This window comes from Sceloporus occidentalis, unplaced genomic scaffold (assembly GCF_023333645.1).
Source record: "Sceloporus occidentalis isolate IW3139 unplaced genomic scaffold, rSceOcc1.0.p SCAF_3, whole genome shotgun sequence".
Taxonomy (NCBI): domain Eukaryota; kingdom Metazoa; phylum Chordata; class Lepidosauria; order Squamata; family Phrynosomatidae; genus Sceloporus; species Sceloporus occidentalis.
Window position 1 is genome coordinate 138137508 of NW_028316983.1, and position 24542 is coordinate 138162049.

At 41.6% G+C, this 24542-nt stretch overlaps 1 protein-coding gene across 2 annotated transcripts in view; it reads left to right on the plus strand.

Moving 5' to 3' along the window:
- The first annotated feature begins 9798 nt into the window (after positions 1 to 9798).
- The window catches only part of ELP2 (elongator acetyltransferase complex subunit 2), a 58826-nt gene continuing 44082 nt past the window's right edge, over positions 9799 to 24542 (plus strand). Inside the window, exons 1-5 of one of the 2 annotated variants that reach the window (XM_089516426.1) lie at positions 9799 to 9930; positions 11204 to 11282; positions 16713 to 16783; positions 21928 to 22084; positions 24421 to 24498. In XM_089516426.1, coding sequence (XP_089372552.1) covers positions 9799 to 9930; positions 11204 to 11282; positions 16713 to 16783; positions 21928 to 22084; positions 24421 to 24498 — 517 coding nt within the window. Of the gene's footprint in view, positions 9931 to 11203; positions 11283 to 13236; positions 13271 to 16712; positions 16784 to 21927; positions 22085 to 24420; positions 24499 to 24542 lie in introns of those variants that run through there. The other variant, XM_089516427.1, reaches the window with a different exon arrangement.

Genomic DNA, 24542 nt, shown 5'->3' on the forward strand with positions numbered 1-24542 from the left:
GTTGTTCAGAGATAATTGTCAGCTATCATGATGAATCATTACTCCCAATCATACAGATGCCAGAAAATGCATGGAGACATCTCACAGAAATGGCAGGACTTTTCACCTCTGGGCAAGATTTTTAGTATTAGTCATTTTAACATTCTGGTTGGCTGCTGGATCCTGTAGAGGAATGTTAGAAGCAGCAGGGCTGACATTTTGGGTATTCTGTCTTATTTTAGTGTATTGTTTTCCCTTGGGATAAGGACTGCCAGGTTTGTTTTTATAGGCCCTGCTCCTCATTAGGCAGATTGAGGCAGCCGCCTAACGCGGTAGATTTGGGGTATGGTGAAAAAGCAACAAATTGTTAGGTATTAATTTATTAACATTGTATTTTTTATGTCAGAAGATGGAGAGAGGTAGTTGTGCTATTTTTTGACTTGGTGCCAAAATAACATGCTTGGCTTTGGGAATGAGGTATCACAGCTTTGTGGGGAAGGACATCATCTGCCCCTCCACCACCTCAGAGAGCAAAATGTATTGGGCTGGTCCTGCTACTCTTGTTCTTTGAACAGTTGTAATGTAGCAGGCGACACTTCTCCTGGCATACATTATTTTCTGAAATGGGGTCTGACAAACTGGATAAACAATATTCCATATTAACAATAATGGGATCCAAGCTCCTCTTAGAATGGGGAGACACCTCTCCTTGTTACTTGAGACTTGTCATTCACATATAATGAGCTACTTATACACCATGTCATTCTTCCAACGTAAATAGAAACTGCTGCCTAGCAACACTCTTTGTTTAGTTCCTACACAACTCCAGATGTTCTGGATTTAGGCAGGTGGCATCAGTGGTATCAGAAACAGAGTGAAGTATGGCAATAAGTTTGTGTAAATGGTTTAGGCGCACCTCTGAAAAGAATGTTTTGCATCCCAGAAACATGTACAAAGGACTCCAAAACTGGGGGAAAAACAATTAGAAGATTGACTGGGGAGGATTACAAACTTCCTTTTCACACTTTGAAATAGGAACACAAACACTCTTAAAAAATAAAAAGGAGGAAAGGGGGGGGGGGGAGGAGAAAAAAACCAAACAGAAATGTGACAGCACTTTTAAGACTATCTGGTTTTTATTTTGGCATGAACTTTCATAGATATCAATCCATGTCTTCAGTTGTTCTTGTGTGCCTTTAAGCCATTTCCGGGATTTCTGGGGCTGAGAGTGTGTGACTCATTCAAGGTCCCCCAGTGGGTTTCCATGGCTGAGTTTGGAGTCGAACCCTGATTGCCAGAGTCATAGTCCAGTGCTCAAACCATTACACCAAACTGGATCTTTTCAAATGCAGTATTGAGTGGTAAGAAGGCCTCAGGCATAAAAACATATTTATACAGTTGTGGGAGTGGGATAGAGTTAGGCTTGCCATATCCCGCCAGGGGGCGGGACTTTCCCGGTTTGGGGCAGGTCCGCACGGTCCCGCCCTGGTTTGGCCCCGCCCCCGGGACACACACCACCCACGCAACGGACACCAGGCAGGGAAAGGAGCCTAGCCTCTGTTCCCTGCTTGGCCTCCTCCGCCGGCGAGGGAGGCGGCCTGGCTCTGCTCCCTCCTTCCCGGCCTCTATGGAGGCCCAAGCCTTCACAGAGGCCGGGAAAGGGAGTGGGGGCTGCCCGCGATCGCGCCGATCGCGGGCGCTCTCCTCCCTCCTTCCCGGCCTCTATGGAGGCCCAAGCCTCCACAGAGGCCGGGAAAGGGAGTGGGGGCCGCCCGTGATCGCGCCGATCGCGGGCGCTCTCCTCCGTCCTTCCCGGCCTCTATGGAGGCCCAAGCCTTCACAGAGGCCGGGAAAGGGAGTGGGGGCCGGGAGGAGGCTGCTTCCCACCGCGGTGATCGCCGTGATGAGGAGCAGCCCTTGCATCCTTCCCGGCCTGAGAGGAGGCTGAGGCTTCCTCCCAAGCCGGGGAGGAGGAGGAGGACAAGGTTTTAAAATGTAGGACCTTAAAAAAAAAGGTCCTACATTTTTAAGCCTTGTCCTACATTTGTCCCGGTTCGGAGCTCCTCAGTTATGGCAACCCTAGATAGAGTATAATAGGACCCAGAAAGATGCAAATCATGTCCCTTGCCCTAAATTTTCAAAGGTCTGGGAAAGGTGATACAGGTCTTTCAGATCTTTACAGTGGTCAGTTAGTCTTGGTGTGTGAAAGTAATAAATCTGCTTCCCAGAAGTCAGTTTTCCTGGGTTCAAAACTCTCTCTGAAAATTTAGGGCAGAGGACATGATTTGCATTTTTAAAGACCCTACTACATTCTACCTGACTCCCACAACTGTATAAATATGCTTTATTCCTTAGGCCTTAATACTACTTTGCACTGCATCTGAAAAAGTGGGTTTATTTCCACAAAAAGATCATGCTAAAATAAAGACCAGTTAGTTTAAAGGTGCTAACCACACACTCTTCTCCTTTTTATTCTGCAAGACACCAACATGGCTATTTCTTTGAAAATTCTCAAAAGAAGCACTTCAATTGCTAACCAGTTGCTGAACTCTGATAGGATTGTTGGTGGGAATATGGGAAAGAAGAAAAAAGTTTACAACTAGCTTTCAGAATATGTACTAGATTTGCCTTAAAAAAAGATAGGGCATTGATGAATGTCAAACTGGTAGAATTCCAAACAAGACTTTATTCATATGATTTGCCAGAGACTGAATATAATAGCAAGTATAACTCTGCTGTTACATGAATGGTGATGGGAAAAAAAGAAAACTGGTGAACTTGGCATAAAAACATATAAACATAAAAAGAGCCAAATTGAATGAGTTGAAATAAATGTCTGGTCCAAAATTTTGTCCAGAGTGGCCAACTAACTGCCTATGAGAAAAACACTGGCAAGACATGGGTGAAACTGCACCATCCCTCCCATGTTCCCAGCATACTGTCCCCAATACTGGAAGTGAGATATAGCCATCTTAACTCCTATCCATTGATTGATTGATTGATTGATTGAAATTTTATTTATATACCGCCGTTCCTATGATCACGGCGGTTTACAAAACAAAATGAAAATACGATACATTACAGATTACAGATATAATACCATACAGATCACAGATTAAAATCAAAATTAACAGCAAAAATCCCTCATATAAAACCATACACTACTATACATCATTAAAATCCGTCATTAAGACCAGTCGAGATAATAAAACAGTCTAAAAAATACAATACATAGTATACAGGAGCAAAACAGTCAGGACATGTGGGGGAAGGCTTGACGAAATAAATGAGTCTTAAGGTTTTTCTTAAATGACTCCAGGGAGGGGGCTAAGCGGAGCTCCTCAGGGAGAGCGTTCCAAAACTGCAGGGCCACAACAGAAAAAGCCCTTTGCGCAGTCACTGCGTATCTTGTCTTGAGAACACTCAGAAGTTTTTTCCCACCTGACCTGAGAGTGCGGGGCGGATTGTATGGGGAGAGGCGGTCCTCCAAGTACTCTGGGCCCAAGCCATTTAGGGCTTTATAGGTAACAACCAACACCTTGTATTGTGCCCGGAAGCGAATTGGCAGCCAGTGCAGATCTTCCAATAGAGGTGTTATGTGGCTGGCCCTGGAGCTACCAGTGACCAGCCTGGCGGCCATATTTTGAACCAACTGCAGCTTCCGAGTTTGGTACAAGGGTTGCCCCATGTAGAGTGCATTACAGAAATCAAGTCGAGAGGTTACCAGTGCGTGTACCACTGTTTCAAGGTCCCCCCGGTCCAGGTAGGGACGCAGTTGGCGTATCAGCCGAAGCTGATAACAGGTGCTTCTAACTGTCACATCCACCTGAGGAGTCAGGTGAAGCAAGGAGTCAAGAAGCACCCCCAAACTGCGAACTGAGTCCTTCACGGGGAGCGTGATGGCTGCATCCTCCATGAATGTATCCAACCCCCACTTTAAAGCCAGACAAATTGGCAGCCATGACTGCATCTTGTGAAAGTGAATTTCACATATTAACTAGGCATTGTGTGAAGTCCTTTGATCTGTGATGAATCTCCCATCATTCAGTTTCAGTGGATGACCCTAAATTTCAGTACAATGGAAAAGGAAGAGTTTCCTGACCAGTTTCTCCACATCATGCATAATTTTATATACCGCTCTCATGTCTCCCTTTACTTGCCTTTGTTCTGAGCTAAACAGCCCCAACCATTGTAACCTTTCATCACAGAGCCATTTGTTCGGTCCTTTGATCATTTTTCTAGTTCTAATGATATCTTTTTTAGGTATGTTGACCAGACTTGTACATAGTATTCCTGAAATGATCCCTTACCACATCATGAACTTGGATAACGTATGATACGATGCAGTGAAATATTGGCAGTTTTATTTTCAATTCTCTAATTATGCTCAGCATGGAATTAGCCCTTGTTTACAACAGCAGCACACCAGGTTGATATGTTCACAAGCTGTCGACCACAATCCCAGGATTCCTTTTTTGGTCAGTCACTGCCAGCTCTGATCCCAACAGTGTATGTAAGAAGCTGAAATTTGGTGCCACAATATGCATCTTTTTACAGTTGCCTATACAGAACCTCCTTTGTCATTTATTCTTGCTATTTATTTCTGGTTCTGAAGCCAGTTTTGAGTTCGTAGAAATGCTTCTGATATTTCATGACAACTAAATTTGTTGAGGAGTTTTTGCTGTGGGTCTTTGTAAAAAGCCCAGGTAGATAATGTCTCCCACATCACTTCTGTCCACAATGGTGTCACTAGGGTGTCTGTGGGGAATTGCAACCACACTGGGTGACACCATGCTTGCTTCCCCCAAATGTTACAACTTTCTTTAAATAATTATTTAAGCAAATTAGATTTAATTTAGGAAGAGAAAGCATGAACATAATTGGAAAACAAATACAGTCGGCCCTCTTGATCCACGGATTTTTTTATTCACGGATTCAAGCACTTATGGTTTGAAAATATTAAAAAAAAGTATAGATTCCAAATAGCAAACCTTGATTTTGACATTTTACATAAGGGGCACCATTTTGTTATGCCATTGTATTTAATGGGACTTGAGCACCCACAGATTTTGTTATACATGACGGGTCCTGGAACCAAACTCCAGTGAATATCAAGGGCCCACTGTATGAGATAGCTATGGCACGGGATTGTAGGTATATTAAAAATAACACTGTTCACAAACCTAAGGAAAAAATACATAACCAGATAGAAGACTTGGATATGCTGATATTTAGCAATGGATATTTAACCCTCTCTGGTCTCCTAAGATCCCAATATTTATTTTGTAATATACTGTTGTTGTTGTTTTTTTGCCATCCAGACTCACAGATAACTAGGCTCTTTATCTTTATTTAAAGCTCCTTCAATTTCACTGTTATCCAATGGTCCAGCTTCCTTATTTTTTACTAACTTCTTGCTCCTGATGCATTTAAACAATTTTTAATGGTTGATTTTGGTGCTATTTATGCTATGAGCCTCAAAATACCTTTTGGTACCCCTAATTTTCTAGTTGTATTTCCTTTGTGCAAGTTTATATTCCTTTCATGTCACCTGAGCAAGACTTCCAGTTTCTGAAAAAAGTCTTTTAATCTCTAATAGCTTCTTTCATGCTGCTTGTCAGCCATGCTGGTGACCCCTTGGACATCATATTATCATTTCTGATGTGAGATATGCATTCTAGCTGCCCCTCTTATGAAAGGGGTTCTTAATAGACCCTAAGCATCATGGAGAGATTTGACCCTTTTATATTTCCTTTTATCTTCCTTTTCATCAGTTTTCTCATTGAAGAAGAATATATATAACTGTGTCAGGGAGGCTTTTATATGGGGTGTGTTTTTTTAACTTTTGTGTGGTTATTTATATCATATTATACTGTTTTTAGCTAGTTGATTTTAACTGTTTTTGAACTTTTATTGCAAGATCTTTCAAATTATTTTATCTGTGAGTCACCTTGGGTCCCTTTCTGGGAGAAAGGTAGCATAGAAGTGAAACAAACAAAGAAGTTGTCTCTTTTGAAGTAAAACTGGACTGTCTTGGTTAGTGTTCCTGTTGCTTTCTTACTTACAAATAAATTAAAGTTGATAGTAGTGTGGTCTCTGTGTCCAACTATTTTAATCATGATCACATTTTGCGCTAGGGCTTGGGCAGTATCACTTAGGAAGGATTAAGCTCAGGGTTACATTCCCTTTGACTGGCTCCGTGGCCAGCTATTTTAGGGGACATTCTAGATATTTTATTCTCCTATTCCTTTTTGGATGGAACTGTCTTTAACCAATTGACACGAGAATAATGAAAGTCATGTATCATTACTATATTATAGTCAGCCCTCCTTATCCATGGATTTTTTTATCCATGTATTCAAGACTCCACAATTTGAAAGTATTTTTAAAAACTATAAATTACAGATAGCAAACCTCGATTTTCCATTTTATATAAGGGGCAGCATTTTATTTATTTATTTAATGTATTTTTACCCCACTTTTTGCTAGGCCATTGTATTTAATGGGACTCAAACATCCACGGATTTTGTTATCCACGGGAAGGGGGGGGGGTCCTGGAACCAAACCCCAGCGGATAACAAGGACCCACTGTACTATAGCAGAGTAACAGGTTTAGGGACACCATTCAGCTATCATATAAAGAGGACAGAAAAGGGGGTGGGTGGATTCAGAGAAAGTACAGGTATATCTCTCTGACTGTGTGTGCATGCTTGCAAGGAGAAAATCCCCCCCTCAAAGGGGTCAAACCCTGAAAATAGTCCCTGGCTTGGTGACAGTAGCCTACCCTATTCATAACAAATTTTCACAATATCCCTGTTTAGACAACTAGAAACATTTTTGCTTTCATATCTTGGGGATGATACAACCCAGACTGAATGCTTTGCCACGGACGTCAGTTTAAAAGCTACTCTGCTACCTTGCTAATGTCAGCAGGTTGGTTCCACCCTGGTTCAAGTGGATCCTGCTCCTTTTGGACAGACCTGGCTTATCCCAAAATGTTCCCCAGTGCTTAAAAAACAATAAAGTGTTCCTCCTTCCATTACTTCCTCATCCTGAGACTTCTCAGCATTGCCTGCCTAGCTGGCTCTGCATATAGAACAGGAAACATTCAGCGAATGCTACCTTAGAGATCCTGGCATTGAGCCTTCTTCCTAACAACCTAAATGTGACCTCTAAGACTTCACAACTACATTTCTTCATCTTATGGATGCCAATAAGCACCACCCTTGGAAGGGAGCAAATCCAGTCTGTCGGCCACTTTGAATAGTTTTGGATTTTTGAATTTTTTGCTCTAGATGGCACACTTATGAAATATTTTTAGCCACACAGGATGGCGGAGGTACAAAACCATTTTGTGCAAGTTTGGGCCTGATTGCCAAACTTTGGTTCTCCCCTCTCAAAATTGCTATTTCAGGTTCATAGGTTGGTATGAAACCAGTTTTAAGGGCTGTGTACCTAGTCCCACCCATAGTTCTGTTTCATTAAAATCATAAGGTAAACTATTAACATCTGGATAGCACCATGTATGTTTGTGTGTGTGTGTGTGTGTGTGTGTGTGTGTGTGTGTGAGAGAGAGAGAGAGAGAGAGAGAGAGAGAGAGAAATTATGGGAGATTTCTTTTCTTCCTGTGTGCCTAGAACTGATAATGGGAATTTTGACAATTTATGCCTATAATTATTCAGCCTCCCTAGCCCCACAGCTATTTTAATGCATTTCAGTGGCCACTTGGCAAACCCATGCTTTCCTCCTTCAGATATGGTCCTTAAGATGACTACAGTGGCAAGGAGATGGCTCCCTTGTCCATGGGGTACTCAACCCACTCCAGGTTGTAAATCAGGCTTTGCAGGAGCTATCCAAGGTGCTAAACCCTGTTCCTAAACTTGTTCAAACCCTCGGGAGATTATCTCACAGGGATAAGAAATGGGAGAAAAGCGCTATGCTGCCGTCATGTTTGCATGATCCCAGGAAGATTTTCACACGACATCTTGCGCATGCCGTACTTGTCTCATCATCGAAGCATCATGCTAATGCAATTTCTAATTAACAACAAATAAGCGTTAACGGTTTGCCAATAGTGTTTCATTAGCGCTATCGTAAACATGTGAAAGGCAATCATGTTTTAATAGTTCCATTGAGCATCTGTCATCCTCCAGCATCCCTGAATCATTTGGGGAGAGGCCATTTCCTATGAACTGAAACTTTGCATTCATAGGAAATTGCCTCTCTCCAAACGATTCAGGGATGCTAGAGGGGAACCGACGATTCCCTGATGTTTAGGAAGCGTGTCAGGCTTTCACACATGCTCGCTTCCTAAATGTTTTAGCTGCGTTTTACCAGCATTTAAGTACTAGTCTGAAAATCTCCTTCCTTTCCGATCACAACCCCTTCTTTCAACGTGAGGGATGTAAAAGCGCCATTTTACCATTCGTGAATCATCAACACCCCATTATTGTGACACCGTGTGAAAGTAAGCGTTGCAATTTTGCCGTTGTATTGTTCTTGCTAAATAACTCCAGAATAGCACTGTTAAAGTGTAAATAGCCCTCGTGTGATAATCTCCTTGGATAGCTCCTGTAAAGCCTGATTTACAACTTGGAGTGGGTTGAGTGGACAAGGGAGCCACCTGCTGCCCCTGCAGTCCTCTTAAGGACCATATCTAGAGGAGGAAAGCATGGGTCTGCTGAGTGGCCACTGAAAGGCCACCTATCCAAGCTGCTAAATCCTATTGCTAAACTGGTTCAAAACCTTGGATAGCTCATTTAGAGCCAGCAAACCTGGAAGGGACTCACTGCCCAACCAAGAAGGAGGTACTACCAGCCTCCACTGGGTGAATTAAGCCACCAACGACCCTTCTTTTAATTCCAACTGCCATGTTTCTAGTTGAGAGAGCCACCATTGTGTGGCGTTTTGAGCGTTAGGCTATGTTGGCGTCTGCACTGAAGAAATAATCCAGTTTGACACTGCTTTAACTGCCGTGACTCAATGCTATGGAATCCTGGGATTTGTAGTTTGTCGTGGCACCAGAGCTCTCTGTCAGAAAAGGCCATATGTCTCACAAAACTACAATTCCCAGGATTCCACAGCATTGATCCACAGCAGTTAAAGCGGTGTCAAACTGGATTATTTCTGCAGTGCGGAAGCAGCCACAGAGTTTTCTTGGGAAGCTTTGCCATTGCCATCCTCTGAGGCTGAGAGAGTGTGACTTGCCCAAAGTGACCCAGTCACACTCTCTCAGCCTCAGAGGATGCCAAACAACAATGCTAAACTTGACATTTTCCCACCTCCAGCAATATTGCTCTTGCTTCCCTGGTGACCCCAAGCCTAGTCAGCAAAAGTAATGTGAAATGAACATCTAGGACAGTGGTCCCTAAAATGTGCTCTTTAAGAGATTTTGGACTTCAGCTCCCAGAAGCCTTAGCCATGTTGGCTAATAGAGTGGGATTCTGGGAGCTGAAGTCCAAAATCCCTTAAAGAGCACCGTCTGTCTAGTAGCGTCCTATGTATGGTGCTCCTATAGGGACCCGGAAATGTGCATCGGAAACTAATTGGCTGTACCTCTTTACCGGCTTTGGTTCCCCAAAGCGTTTGCCCTTTAAGAGATTTTGGACTTCAGCTCCCAGAAGCCTCAGCCATGTTCGCTAATAGAGTGGGATTCTGGGAGCTGAAGTCCAAAAAAAAAAAATCCGTACTGTCTAGTGGCGTCCCACTGGGACTCGGAAATGTGGGTAGGAAACGAAGGTGGCTGTGTCTCTTTACCGAGATCTCGGTCGCCTCCTACGGTAGCCGCGTTGAGGCAAACTTGTGGGCGCGTAAGAGAAAATGGCGGCCCCCATCGCGGTATGCCATGTCGCCTGCTGCCCCAACCGCGCCGGCCCCGGCGTCGTCTCCTGGGGGAGCGGGGGGCTCGTGGCCTTCGGCTCCTGCAGCTCCGTCGTCCTTTACGACCCGCAGGTGAGGCCCGGGCCCCGGGGGAGGGTTTGGGGGCATGGGCAGAGGCAGTTCAATAGGAGTCCAAAAGGAGTCCAATGGGAGTTCAACCTCCCTCTTCATAGAAGAATGGTCTCTGCCCAGCTTGACACCACTTTAACTGCCAAGGCTCAATGCTATGGAATCCTGGGATTTGTAGTCTATTGTGGCACCAGAGCTCTCTGCCAGGGAAGGCTAAATACAGTACTTCACCAGAGTACCAGCCCCACTGGATGTCCTTGGCCAAGTCACACTCTCTCAGCCTCAGAGGATGGCCATGGCAAACCCTCCTCTGAAGAAACTTGCCAAGAAAACCTCCCATCCAGGCTTTTTACCAGCTTTGCAGGTGAAGATAAAATGAGCCTAAACCGGTATAAGAAAGGCTGGCTAAAAACGTAATAAAAATGAACCAAACAGGGATATGGTAGCTAAGCAAAGAAGGGTAAGGGATACTATTAACCTGAAGACTTGCATGACATGAAACTACATCTTGACATGGTATCAGATCATACAGTTGGAGTGACCAAGATATTTTGTGTAAGGATCATAGAAACAAAGTGGGTATCTGCTAGGATTTGGTTCCAGGACTGACCCCATGGATACAGAAACCCGTGGCTGCTCAAGTCCCATTAAATACAGTGTTGTAGTCCTTTATATAAAATGGCAAAATCAAGGTTTGCTGTTGCAGAAAAAAATATTTTGAAGCTGTGGATGGGTGAATCAGTGGATATGGAGGGCTGGCTATATCTCATGTTGTCGTTATTGTAGTGTATCTTGAATTTTTTTCTGATTTATGGTGACCCTAAGGACCCTATCATGGGGTTTTCTTGGTCAGATTTCTTCAGAGGAGGTTTGCCATTTGCTTCCCCAGAGGATGAGAACATATGATTTGCCCAAGATCATCCAGTGGGTTTTATATAGCCAAGCGGGAATCGAACCTTGGCTTCCACAGTCACAGTGCAACACTCAAACCACTACAAAATGCCGGCTCTCTAGGCATATTGACATTAAATACATTTTATGCACTTGTGTGTGAACTGGCCTGTAGTCTCTGTGCTGCCTGCCTTGCTTTGCTTGTGTCATATTATGCTTGTGTACAGTTCTTGAATGGTTAAAATATTCATTTTCATTTCATTTATTATGGCAAATAGACAACATAATAAAACTTTTCTGCAAAATCAGTTGTTTTTCCTTAACAGGGAAAATCGTCACTCATCCTTGTTATAAATCTGTTTGTGTGATTTTCTTTCCCTTTCAGAAAAGAAAAGTAGTCGGCACCCTGAATGGTCATACTGCAAGAGTCAATTGCATACAATGGATCCACAGAAATGATGGATGTAAGTACAATTAAAATGTGCTTAAAAGCAAGGTTTATATTTACATCTACTGCTGTTATTGTAAATAAGTTGAATATGAGATAGAATTGTAAAAAGTACTGATGAGAGATTTTGACTGGTTAAGCTTTTGACCAGATTTTGGCCTCTATTTATGTTAGATGTACGGTGCTGCTAAGGGCAATAGGTCAGAAATGGGTTCACTAGACATTATCTAGACATGTAGTCTAGTGGATAGTCTTGGGTTTAGACTGAAAAGACCCAGTCATACATACTTAGCGATACATATCTCATAAGGTTGTTATGAGTATAAAGTGCGTTCAGGAATAGACATTGTGGGCCTGAACAGACAAGCCAAAATAAAGCTGCTTCAGGTCACTTTAGAGGTATGTTGCTCAAAATGACACATATATCTCAAGAGGCCAGAAGCTGTGCCAAAGCTGCACACTAGTCCTTAGGACTCGAGTATAGCTTTGGCACAGCTTCTGGCCTCTTAGGAAGCATGCAGCATTTAAACAGCATACCTCAAAAGTGATCCAAAGCAGCTTTATTTTGGTCTGCCTGTCCGGACCCTGTATAATGATCTGAGTTCATTGGAGGAAGGAGGGGGTAAGACTGTTAGAATGTAAATTCAAAAGCCTCTTCTCAGTCATTTCCCATCCAGGCTATTTATATTAAATATATTTAAGTGTGTAAAGATGTTTTGCTCAGTAAGGAAGCTCATGCAGGTTCGAGAGAAACTAAGGGTCCGAACAGACAGGCCAAAATAAAGCTGCTTTGGGTCACTTTAGAGGTATGCTGTTTAAATTATACATGTGTCCTAAGAGACCAGAAGCGGTGCCAAAGCCATGCTCCAGTCCTAAGGACTGAAGTGCAGCTTTAGCACAGCTTCTGGCCTCTTAAGATGTGTGTGTCATTTAAACAGCATACCTTCAAAGTGACCTGAAGCAGCTTTATTTTGGCCTATCTGTTTGGGTCCTAAGTTTTAATACAGGTCATATTTTGAATTCATCATCAATGTGAGGCCTAGAAAAGTATCTACTGATTTCTTCTGTAGATCCCTAAACAATGCCAAAGAGCAGTTGAATTCCTTCCTCCCTATTGCATTAGTTTAAATGTCATGCCTCATTGTGGGGTAATATTTGGGTAAATCAGCCTTTAAGGACCACTGACCCTCTTCCTCTCTCTTCCCTTATGTCCTGTGTTTTTCTTCCTTTCTTTCTTGTTTGAGGTAAAATTTAATTTGTTAGTCTGTCTGAACTACTAAGCTATGGATTGTGTTTGTTCTGAAACCCAGACTGAGAAATTACTCTTTTGATGTGAGCTTTAGTCCTGTTTTGACAAATAAAACTTACAGTAGACTGGACAGACTTGACTTGCCTCAAACCAGGTAGGGAGCAAAGAAATTGTAGTGTGCAAGGGGAGGAAAGGAGGAATTAAAAGCTCATTCATATAGCAGAAACCATGGCGTGAGTTTGATATTACATCTGAAGGAGGCTGGAAGAGTAGCAGCTCTTTTTGAGCTTTTACCTATATTCTTAAAGTTATGACAGTGGGCTGTTAAAAATAGCCCAAAAATTCTTTGTTGGGGTGGGAAGAAGCTGACATGTACAAGTGCTACATGAATCATAAATAGGAAAATATCATGCATTGGCAACAGTTATATATATTGGCTGGAAGTTATTATTCATTATTAAATGTAGGTTTCACTCAGTTTATAAATGTTTTATATCTTAGTATTGAAATTAATATATTCACAGAGTTTGTAATTCCTGCCTGCTTGTGGGCTTCCTCTAGGCAGCTGTGAGGACATGGCTGAACAGAATTTTGTACAAGATAAGCCTATGGGTTTATCTCATTTTAGTATCTTAATATCACCTATACAATATTAATTATACAATTAAATCATAGAGGGAAACACGGAGAGGAGAAAATACTACTGCACTTCGACAGCTTGATTATGTGAGTCAGAATGCAGAGAATATCTGTAGGTATGCTGAGGAGTTTACGCCTTTCTCCCCAACTCTAACTCTTCATAGTAGGTTCCCTTGCTTTACCACTAGATCCTGGGATGATTGCCAATTTCTTTTTGGGACTACAGGTCCCAGAATCCATGTTAGCAGATGCCTTCTGGGGCTTCTACGTCATCCCTCCGGATTCGCTGATTTCCCATTCGTGGTTTTGAATTTCCGCGGATGGGAAGCCTGGAGGGACAAAATGGCGTGCATGCCTGCGGTGTACCTGTGGGGGTGCGCGCAGGAGTGCGCAGCCATTAAAAGCAATGGGGCTCTTAATATTTGCAGTTTTTCCAATTCACGAGGAGGCTTGGAACAGATCTCTTGCGAATCGGAAGGGACGACTGTAGTCCAAAGAAATTACTTTCTCAACTTTTGCTTATCAAAACCTGCTTTCTCAACTCTTTTTGGATTCAAAGTGACATTTTTAAACCGCACAGGAACATGTAAGAATTTCCAAAACCTTGTTAGGCATACACAAATAGTTGCACACTGTTTTTGATCCATTCCATTTATTTTTCTTCTGTACTGTCTAAACTACCAGTTTCTCTGGGTTGTGACTACTGTGGCAGGAGTGCCCTCTGGTGGGCCACTTCTACATTTGAAATGCATTACTGATTGATCCAAAGAGCTGCAGGTTGGTTGGGGGGGGGGGGGGAGAGAGGGAATGAGCACACAACTCTCCTGTCACAGCAGCTCCACTATAAAATAATAATAAAACTTTTATTCGTATTCCACTTTTTTGCAATAAAACAATCAAAGCGGCTAACTGGTCCATTTCCAGGTACAATTCATAGTCCTGGTGATGACATGTAAAGCCCTATACAGCTTGGGTCTGGATCTCTCTCTATGAGCCCATTAGGGATCTAAGATTTGCTTGAGAGGTCCTTCTCTCTGTCCCACCATCTTCTCAGGCTCATTTGGTGGGAACAAGAGTGAAGGCCTTCTCGGTGGGTGCTCCCAAACCTTGGAAATCCCTTCCTAGTGTGGCCAGGATGATTCGCTCCTTGTTTTCCTTTTGTCAGAAGCTGTAAACATTTTTATGCCCACCAGACTTTTAGAAATTGAAGCAAAATAAATAATTTATATTTTCCCACTTCTCCCAGGCGGATCGAAGCAGGATTACAGCCTGATAAAAATATACCAAGCTGATCAATACAATACAATGCAATAAGAAGCAATAAGCTTCTTCAAAGCTAATTAAACTAATTAAATTAGTTCTGTCAGAGCGGCGGTGGGGTAGAATTGTTCCAATCTTAGTCAGGTAGGGTGGGACTCTAAAATGAGGTCGAGTGGGTAAGATCAACGGAAGAGATCCATCTTGACTCCCCCCCTGAAAACCTCCAAGGAGGCAGCCAGATGGATCTCCTCCAGCAGGCTGTTCCACAGTTTAGGAGCCATTGAGGAGAAAGCTTGTTGGGAAGTTGAGACCAGCCTGGTTTTTGTATTTCCAGCTGGTTCTTCCCAGATATTCTGAGGGTGCAGGGCGGATTGTGTAGGGAGAGGCGTTCCCGCAAGTAACTCGAGCCCAAGCCATATAGGGCTATATAGGTAATAACCAACATCTTATATTGCACCCAGAAGCTAATCAGCAGCCAATGGAGATCTTTTATCATTGAGTGTTATATAATCAGACCTTCTCAACCCAGTAATCTAGCTGTCACATTTTGAATCACTTGAAGCTTCTGAACTTGGTACAAGCATAGCCCGATGCAGAACGCATTACAGAAATGTAAACGAGAGATTACCAGAGCATGTACCACCGCTTCAAGGTCCTTTTGATTGTGTGATCAAGAAGATGGTTGTGTGGGGTGTCCAATGGACCAGCTGCTGGTGGGACAAGGGAGGTGATTGGCTGCTACTAGTGGAGCATTCGTGCACTTGAGCCCATGTGTTGGAACTAATAATGGTACAGCTTGTAGAGGCAATTTTCCATTATGGCACATTTGTCCCCGCCGTGGGTGCAGTAGGCAATGTATGTCAGTTGTTGGCCTGTTGTGGGAACTGGTGGTGTGTCCAGCGGGTTCTCCCTGTGAATCGGGAAACCCTGGGGGTGAGCTGGCTTTTAACCTCCATCTGCTTTCAGCCTTAGACTCTGTTTTTTTCTTGAAATTCTCACCCCATCCCAACAATATTGTCTACTTGGTAATTTGTATTAACACTCCAAAAAGCCTTCTGGAACTACTACTAAAGGTGTGTGTATGTGGGTTTTTAGGGCTGAGCAGAATGCAGCCCAGAGACTACATGTTGCTCGCTAAGGCCACCCTCCAACAAATGCAAACTTCCAAACTCTGAGGAAAAAAACCATGACCAATTGTACTATCAGAAGCATCTGAGGCTGCAGTTTGCCTTATAAATATAACATTGCTCCAATTTTTGTTCTAAAATAGCCAGAGTGTAAAATTGCATTTAGAGTGCAAGTGATCTTTAGAACAGTGTATCTCAAGTTATCTGGCCAGCAATTATTTTTTCTCACTGTGCCAGGGACTAGAACCATATTTGTTCCCATTGCCTACAGTTATTTGTTTCTTACCTGGAAACTCACCACGCATGAGCTGATGGCAGATGGACCCATACTAGTCCATCACTGAGGACTGGTCTAGAGGCTCCTGAATGTGCAATTTATCATTTTTGGAACTAAATTTTGGGAGATGTTTGTTTAGAAAACAGACACACACAAAAGACAAAAATAGGCAAAAATACCCCCTCCCTAATTAATGTTTCAGGATAATGAATAAACAGTATTGTCTCAAAATTTTTGTAATGTTTTTGTATTAATGTTACAGGTTTGACCTCTTCTCATTAATAAGAAAACAAACAAACAAACAAACAAAAAAGGAGTTGTTTTAGTATATTAGTGTGTTATTTTAGCATTTTAGTATTTTTATTGTCTGTGTTTTATCATCTGTTTTTAATTAAATATGTTCCTCCCTTTGGGAACAGGGTGTTATAAATAAATTTTATTATTATTATTATTATTATTATTATTATTTGTGAACAGTGCTATTATTTTTAATGCTTTGTATTCATTGAACTAAATGGAATGGAATCTATACATTCTCCTCTTTGTGAAATGATGTAGTGTAAGGAAGAAACTGAAAACAATATGATTGTGATTAGAATAGAGAGATATAGGAAGGTGCCTTATGTTGATAGGTCCATCAAGTCCAGTAGTGTCTGTCAGGCAATGGCTCTCCAGGGTTTCAGAGGCAGGAGTGTTTCCTAGATCTATTTGGAGATCCTTGGTAAACAGGCCTGAGTTCACTAGAGGTCTGAGCCTGTTTAGCTTCTCTAGTCAGACAAGATCAGATGTTTTCAAAGTGGCACATTAAAGCAATAGCAAATAAACAAAAAGTTGTCATTTGAAAATATTTTGAATATGAATTATTCAACATTTTTTCCCTTTCATCTATCACAGCTTTTCAGACGGAATTGATTTCTGGAGGGTCAGACAAACTTCTTATTCTTTGGGAAACACAAAATGATAAGGTAGGTAGAGGCACCATAGTCGGTAATTGAAGAGGAAACTCATGTCATGTATACATACTTTAAAGAAAAAAAGAAAGAGAAAAAACTGAAACCAGAAAAGCTTCTAAACTGTTTTTCTCAACCAAAAATAACCTACTTTATTATATTGTCCGAATCTACAATAGGTCTCTGTTATATTAAGCATTCCAGTAACTGAAAACAGTAGCTGCATGTTATCTTTATTTCACCTATAGTGAGCGTCACAATGAACATAGAACATAACTGTACAATAGGCTGTCAGTTGCATAGATGTTATATGTATTCAAATGCTATTAGGGTGCATTTCTAAGCATACCTACTAAAGAGTAAATATAGAGTAAACTTAGTGATTTACTCTCAAGTAAGTAACATCTCTCCCTCTCTATGCATGTATATGGATATAGGGAAGGGTCTTAGTGATAGGTAATGCTTGGAAAAGTTACTTATTGAATTATAGCTGCCAGGATGCCATACCAAAAAAGGAGAATCCATCACTCTCTGAGGGAGTGTGTTCCACTGTCGAACAGCTCGTACTGTCAGGAAGTTCCTCCTAATGTTTAGATGGAATCTTTTCCTGTAACTTGCATCCATTATTCCATGTCCTATTTTCTGTAGCAGCAAAAAACAAGCGTTCTCCATCCTCAATGTGACACCCCTTCAAATATTTAAACAGAGCTATCATATCACTTCTTAACCATCCAGCCTAAACATATCCAGCTTCCCAAGTCTCTCATAAGGCATGGTTTGCAGACCCTTCAAAATTTTGGTCATTCTCTCTGGACATGTTCCTGCTAACAGTGACTTTACTAAAGGGCTTCAAGAAATTCATATCAATGCATATCTTGGTGTAGATCACCATCTGACCAAGTGAACATTGTAATAACATTCAGCCTCAGTTTTCCTCCTCTAGTGCAGTGATGATGAACCTTTTAGAGACAGAGTGCCCAAACTCAAAGGCGTTCCCGCACCGGGTGTTACCCAGTGTTGAGGGGGGACTTCTCGGGGGGATTTCCATCTTCTGGGGGCAGGATTTCCCTGGAGAGATCTGAAATTTTGGGAGTGTGGGGAAAGAAGAGGAACAGGACTGTGCCTTTTCCCCCTGCCCTCCCAGGCCATCAGCTGCCTCCCCAGAGACAGGTAAAGGCACAAGAGGGTGGGGGAAATAAGAACAGGCATGTGCCTGCTCTTCCCTGCCTTCCTGGGCCTTTAGCTGTCTCCGGAGAAGCAGCTAAAGGCATGGGAGGGTGGGGGAAGAGGATGAACAGTCTCATGCCTGTTCCTACTCTTCCCCTGCCCTCCTGTCTCTTCGTGTGCCCTCAGAAATGGCTTCACATGTCAGAGAGGGCACGTGTGCCACAGGTTTGCCACCATGGCTCTAGTGTGTAATATAAAGCTTTCTGGAACAATCAAAGCTATATTCACAGGGAGAGAGAGAGGGAAAAAAGAAGAAGAAGGAAAACCATCCTATGGCATTTTAAAAGCATTATGAACAAATAAAGACTGTATTTTTGGTATCCAGAGACCAATGTCCTTTTTCTTTGTATATGTCCACATGAGACTGTCATAGAATAGAACTGGGGCATGGGTGGCCTTGCAGATATTGTTAGATTGAAGCTGCCATTCACTGCACTAAACCGGTCTAATGGTGGGTGATGATAGGAAATGCAAGGCAGCAACAAGGCCACATCTCTTCCCCCCCCTTGTAGAATAAGAGAAAGGCTGCTGTAATTTTAATCTGTCTTGCTTGGATAAATTTGTGTGCAGATGCAAAGGCATTGCTTGTACATAAACAACCTACTTGGGATGTTTGCTCACAGATGTGAAAACAGACACAATGATTTTTCATCCCTTCCTTGACTGTGAGTGTAATTGCGAGGAAGGACTGTAACTTGCATACAAAACAGTGCTCTGAAGGCTTCCTCTCCCTTTCTCTAAGGAAATCTGATGCCTAAGGATGAAGCAGTGTTCTGGTGATAGAAACAAATTCCTCTTTAATGAGGTACCTGCTATCTTAGAACATATATACAGAGAACTTGAACCCCAAGGAGAAATTCTAGTGGGCTGAAGTGTGAACTGTGACTTTTGTTCCCAAGAGCCTGCTTGGTGACTGAACAGGCAGTGATCATAAGTCATTTGATATGCTTACTTTAAAAGTGTTGTTAACTGGTGGAACAGAAGGCTAAATGAAGTTTGTTACTATTAAAGCAGGGTCTACGCTCTTTTCTGAAAGGGAGTTATTTAATTAAATGGAATTTAGAAGGCTCAGTGGAGGGGGGATATATTGTTTCTATGTGCTATAGAAGAGAATAAATGAAATTACTCAATTGTTAACATTTAGCTTAAAAGTATACAGTCCCGTCCCGTCCCCCCCATATTTGTGGCTTTGATTATTTGCAGATTTGATCAATATTCTCTCTAAGAATCTCTAGGTCCTACAGTGTGACTCTGTGGTGCCTCCTTAGGACCTAGAGATTCCTAGAGAGAACACTTTCCTAGGCAGTTGCAGGTCCTCCAGTGTGATTCTGTGGTCAACTTCTGGTAGAAGTTGATCATAGAGTTGTGCTGCAGGACCTAAAGATTCCTAAAGAGATGTTCTCGCAGGTAAAAAAATAAGTGTTTTTTATTTACTGTTTTTCCACTATCATGGGGATCCTGCTCTCCTAACCCCAGTGAATTAGGAAAGCCCACTGTTCTAGTGTACTGCAGGGTCTATAATGCCACATGTTATTCCATAGTTTCCAGAAAGCTGGTGCTAAAAACCACATATTTACTTGAGATGGAATGTTTGTTTTGAGTAGCTCTCAGCTCATTTTCTTCTTTTTTGTGTGCAAGAAATGTAATCCACCGCATCTCTGTATCTTTAAAAAACTACTGCTATTATGTCTAGTTCAAAACAAAACTTAGTTGGAACCTCCCAAAGTTATGACAGACCTACAGTATAAGCTAATGGAAAATAGCTGCTTTTTTAATTTGCAGGAATCTCTTACATGATTGGGACAGTTTTCTTCCACTGTAGCAAAATAGTTTCTACTGAGGGAAGTGTCACTCAGCATGCAGACAACCACAGCATGTTACTTACATGCTGCAATGGTCCTTGCAAGCAAATATGCCCTGCATGGTACACTGTTTGCTGGATTTCTTATTTATTCCTAATTGCAGATGTAATAGCAATGATCTCTTGTTGTAGATGTTTATTCAGGTACAAGGTGAGGTTGAGGTGCATAATTCAGATGAATTCCAGCTTTTTTGGTGGCTTAGGCCCTTTACAGACTGGCCTGAAAGGCTGGCCTGGGGGCAGATTTGGGGCGCAGCGTCCCAATGACGCATGCCCTGACATCATGTACCACTCCAGATGGCATGCAAGCATCATGGCACGCCTATGGCACTGGGTCCAGATGACCCAGCGCCAAAGGGGTGCCATATAGCTATGCCGCCACTGCTATGGCACCCTTTGGTTCGGAAGGCTGGATTGGGGTTGTGGTGTGAGGTTGCCGCAGCCTTGATCTGGTGTGGAAAAGGGTGGTCATCATTTCTTTTATGCAAGAGTTATAGGTTTGATTCAGGATGACTATTGAGCCACAAAATGTTGAGTTTTTCCAGATACCCACACAACTAAGACAAGAGGAAGAAAACAAAACTCTTGTTGGAGTTTTTATTGGCTGACCTTAGTGAATTTCTGTGTCTTCCCAATGAACAAAAATTCAATTTCCCCTGAATGGGGCTAGCCTAACAACCAGTCACAAATGTTCTAACAAAATGGCATGAGAGATTCTTTGATATCTATTTGTAACAGTAGCTATAAAGAAAAAAGGTTATCAGTGGCAAAATGTAATAGGTTTGTTTTGTCCCAGCTAGGTTTTATCTTTTTGGGTTTTTTTTTAAGAACACTAAAGCTAGAGAGGTAAAAAAAATCACATTTTTTCTTTTCCTAGATAGGAAAGAGAATCTTGACACATTGAAGCACGACACTAAGAAAATGTTCAACTACCACAAAATCTCATTCCAGGACTTCTTTTTTAAAAGGAAATTGTTTGCAAAGCCCCAAACATTCTGTTGGATTCAAAGATATAGCCGTGTTAGTCTATAGAATCAGTATGTAGAGAGAGCTTATAGCACCTTTGAGACTAACTGAAAGAAAGAAGGTGGCAGCATGAGCTTTCATAGACTTAAGTCTACTTCCTTAGATGCATTTCACTGAGTGGAAAGCCAGGAACAGACCTCTATATGTCATTGGTGTATGAGAAATGAATTGGCAAGTCCAGTTTTGACAATGGTTGTTTATGAACAAAGGTATTGGAAACTAGCCTTTGTGTAAACATTCTGTGTAAAATTAGAGGTTTTCTGCATAAATGTTGGTGTTTCTGTATGTGCTTTGCAAGCAGTTTGTTTTACAAAAATGTCCTAGAGTGTGAAAAATGGGAAAAAGCTGGAATCACAAGGTGCAAGTAGAAAACTTTAAAGCTTATTCATTTTTACTTGTGAGGATGAAATGAGTAAATGCAGTATTTACATCCTAAATGCAAATGGCTGAAACTTCGAGACACAGTTTACTGCTTTCCAGTGACATGGTAAAACGACCATACTTTAGGTCCTGTTGTATGTTGGTTCTGCAAAAACACATAACTCTGGGGAACTATAGTCTCTGTCTGACTGGATGAGAATTAATCACTATTTGTCATTAATCAGTATTCTCCTTCGGTTGTTTTCTGTTCTACCTCAAGTGTTTTCCTTTAGTAATATTTGTGTTCAGTTTAACTGAATCCTGTAATTTTTTGCATATACTAAAACTTTTAATGTAGCTATAAAATGGATAACAATAACAATAACACTGTTTTTGAGAACTTAATGAAATTCTAGTTTTTAGCCAGACACAGACTAATATAAATAATGAAGTGAAAGCCGCACAGAATATATGTTTCTAATGGAACTTGGAAGAAAATGGTACACTGGCCTTTCTATGCTCTCTATTGAAGCTTTACTATTGCTCTTTTGTTACTCTTTGTTAGCAGTCCACTCATTTCCATGGTTGGACAATTTTGAAAACTCTGTATACTTTGCATATCAATTTGGTTTAAATTTGAGGGTTATTGTCATTCCTTCATGCAGTTTTATAACCTTCTGTTTAGCTTGTGAAGTGCACTCATTTTGAAGGTCACACTGAAGCGGTGTGTGCTTTGGACGCTATTTACATGACAAATGAGTCTACAGGAGAGTTTGTTCTACTCATAGCCTCTGCAGCATCTGACTCAACAGTTAGAATTTGGTCTAAACAAGGAAAAGAAGGTAAGCTTCCTAACTTCATTCTGTAACATAGCAGTTATCAGAAACAGTATTCATATTTCCTCTAGCAAGATTTGTAGTACTAATGCATGCATATTTAGTTTGTCCCATTGATTTCAGTGTTTACTCCCAAGTATGTGAGTGTAAAACAGAGCTAGTGTGGTGTAGCGGTTTGGGTGTTGGACTACAACTCTGGAGACCAGAGTTCGATTCCCTGCTCAGCAGTGAAAGCCCACCTTGGGCGAGTTGCACACTCTAAGCCCCGGAAAACCTTGTGATAGGTTTGCCTTAGGGTGTATATAAGTTGGAAGTGACTTGAAGGCACACAGCAACTTATGTGTATGTGAGTTCAGTCTTAGAGGCAAGTGTTTCTCTCCAGCATGCAACCTTTTTTTTTACCATCCCCAAAGGTGCAGATACTCAAAGGTAATCTGTTGAGGACTTCATAAGGAAGGATGATTGCAACAATGCCCCCCTCCACATATTCCTTCCCAGTGCATGGGAGCTTCTCCCTCACTTATTTATAGGTTCACCTCTGTCTCCCTCTCTGTAAGCCAGATGAAGATTCCCTTCCTCCTGCTATTAAGCTTTTTCTTTAAGCAGTTGAGGGGAAGATGTTCTTCACCAGGATTCTTGGGTGAGCCTCCTCTGCACCATCTGCTGCTCAGTGCTCTTCTCTGTCTGCTTCGATGGGGAGCAAGTAGTCTCCTTGTCATCAGGACAGAGTTACTTTTTGAAAGTGTGGGTCTGGCAGTATTCACATTTTCAGAGTGCTTTTTGTCCTCTGTCTGGGTGGGCAAGAGGACATTTCATCCCTGGCTGGGCAGGGCTGATGCAGATGCAGATTACACAGGCCATGTCAGCCCATCCCTGGCCTGTATTTTTTTTCCAAGAAAATGTGGGTTATTGCTGGTTGCAATATGCTAGTTTAGAACAGTCATCAGTGTGCTATTCAGTGAAGTTCTAAAGACTTTTTTTTAAACACAGCTTTTCTGCAAAAAATAATTGTTTATTCTTTCATTCCTTTTATAAGCTGCCCTTGGCATATAATCCACTATGAAAATACTTATGATAAATAACTAAAATAAAGGAAGGTGACAGTTCAGTGGAGAGACAGAGGAGAAGTAATGTAGGGAGCCTTGCTGACTCAGTGCAACTTATAGTCACATTCACATCAAACTAGAGGACAAATTGACATGAGACAGGTTACTGGAGAATAGCAGTGGTAGCTAAACAAAAGCTCCCTATTCAGAAGCTGTTTATGTTTAAGCACCAAATACACTGGGCCCTTGGTATTTGCTAAGGTTTCGTTCCAGCCCCCCATGGATATCAAAATCCATGGATGCCCAAGTCCCATTAAATACAGTGTCATAGCAAAATGGTATCCCTTATATAAAATGGCAAAACCCAGGTTTGTGTTTTGAAATTTATATTTTAAAAAAAACTTTCAAGTCATGGGTGATTGAGTCTGTGGATTGAGAATCCATGGATAATGAGGTCCAATTGTACAGGGGATAGACAGCAATGGCTATTACTTTCATATTTGACGTGTCGGTTTCTGAGTCACTGGTGTTAGAAATAAAATTGTGGACTAGATGGTCCCAGCAAAGTACATGTCTGATTTCCCCTTCCTGTTGAGAGAGCCTTTGTTTATATAGCTCCACGTTAGACTGATGCCAGTCATCTATCTGATGTGATGCATAACTGGTATACATGTCAGTATCTAGGGTGTGAGCTGGATATTTTGTATATTTGTATATTTGGTTTTCAAGGGTCCCAAATAGCCAAATAGTATCATGCAGCTTTGATATCTAGTGATTGATAAAATATGTTGTACAAGAATTCTTGATTTTTAAGAAGTGCTAGCTATATTCACTTCATAGATATGTTTTTGGCTGGGATGGCTGGTGCCCACCAGGTGTTTTGGACTATAATTCCCACAATCTTGGGCCATTATCAGTGCTGGTTAGGACTCTTGGGAAATGGGGTTCAAAATCTCCAGAAGGCATTGGGTTCTCTTTCACATGCTGTATCTGTTAAATGTCTTTGGTATGCAGCTACACTACCTAGCAGTGAGGAGGCAGAAATTAGAGGAAAAGAAGAATTCCTCGACTAGCAAGTTCAGTATGAGTTAAAAAGGAGAGTATACTGTAATCAGTGTAATCTCCTTTTAAACTTTTCTAGATGTAAACCATTTTCTCTATTGTTGTAGTTCTTTATGATGAATAAATCTTTAAATTAATCATGGCTGCTCACTATTTGTTGTATAGTAGCTATAATTAGCAGTTTATTCCCACCTCAGCTGTCTCTGGTACATAAAACTATTTTGTCTTTTCTAGTTAAATGTCTTCAGACACTGCTGTTCGGAAATGGGTTTGCAATGGATGTTTCTTTGTCCTTCTTGCCTGGCAGCAATAGTAAGTTTATGCACATAATTTTTTAATCATTTGAAGTGATCATT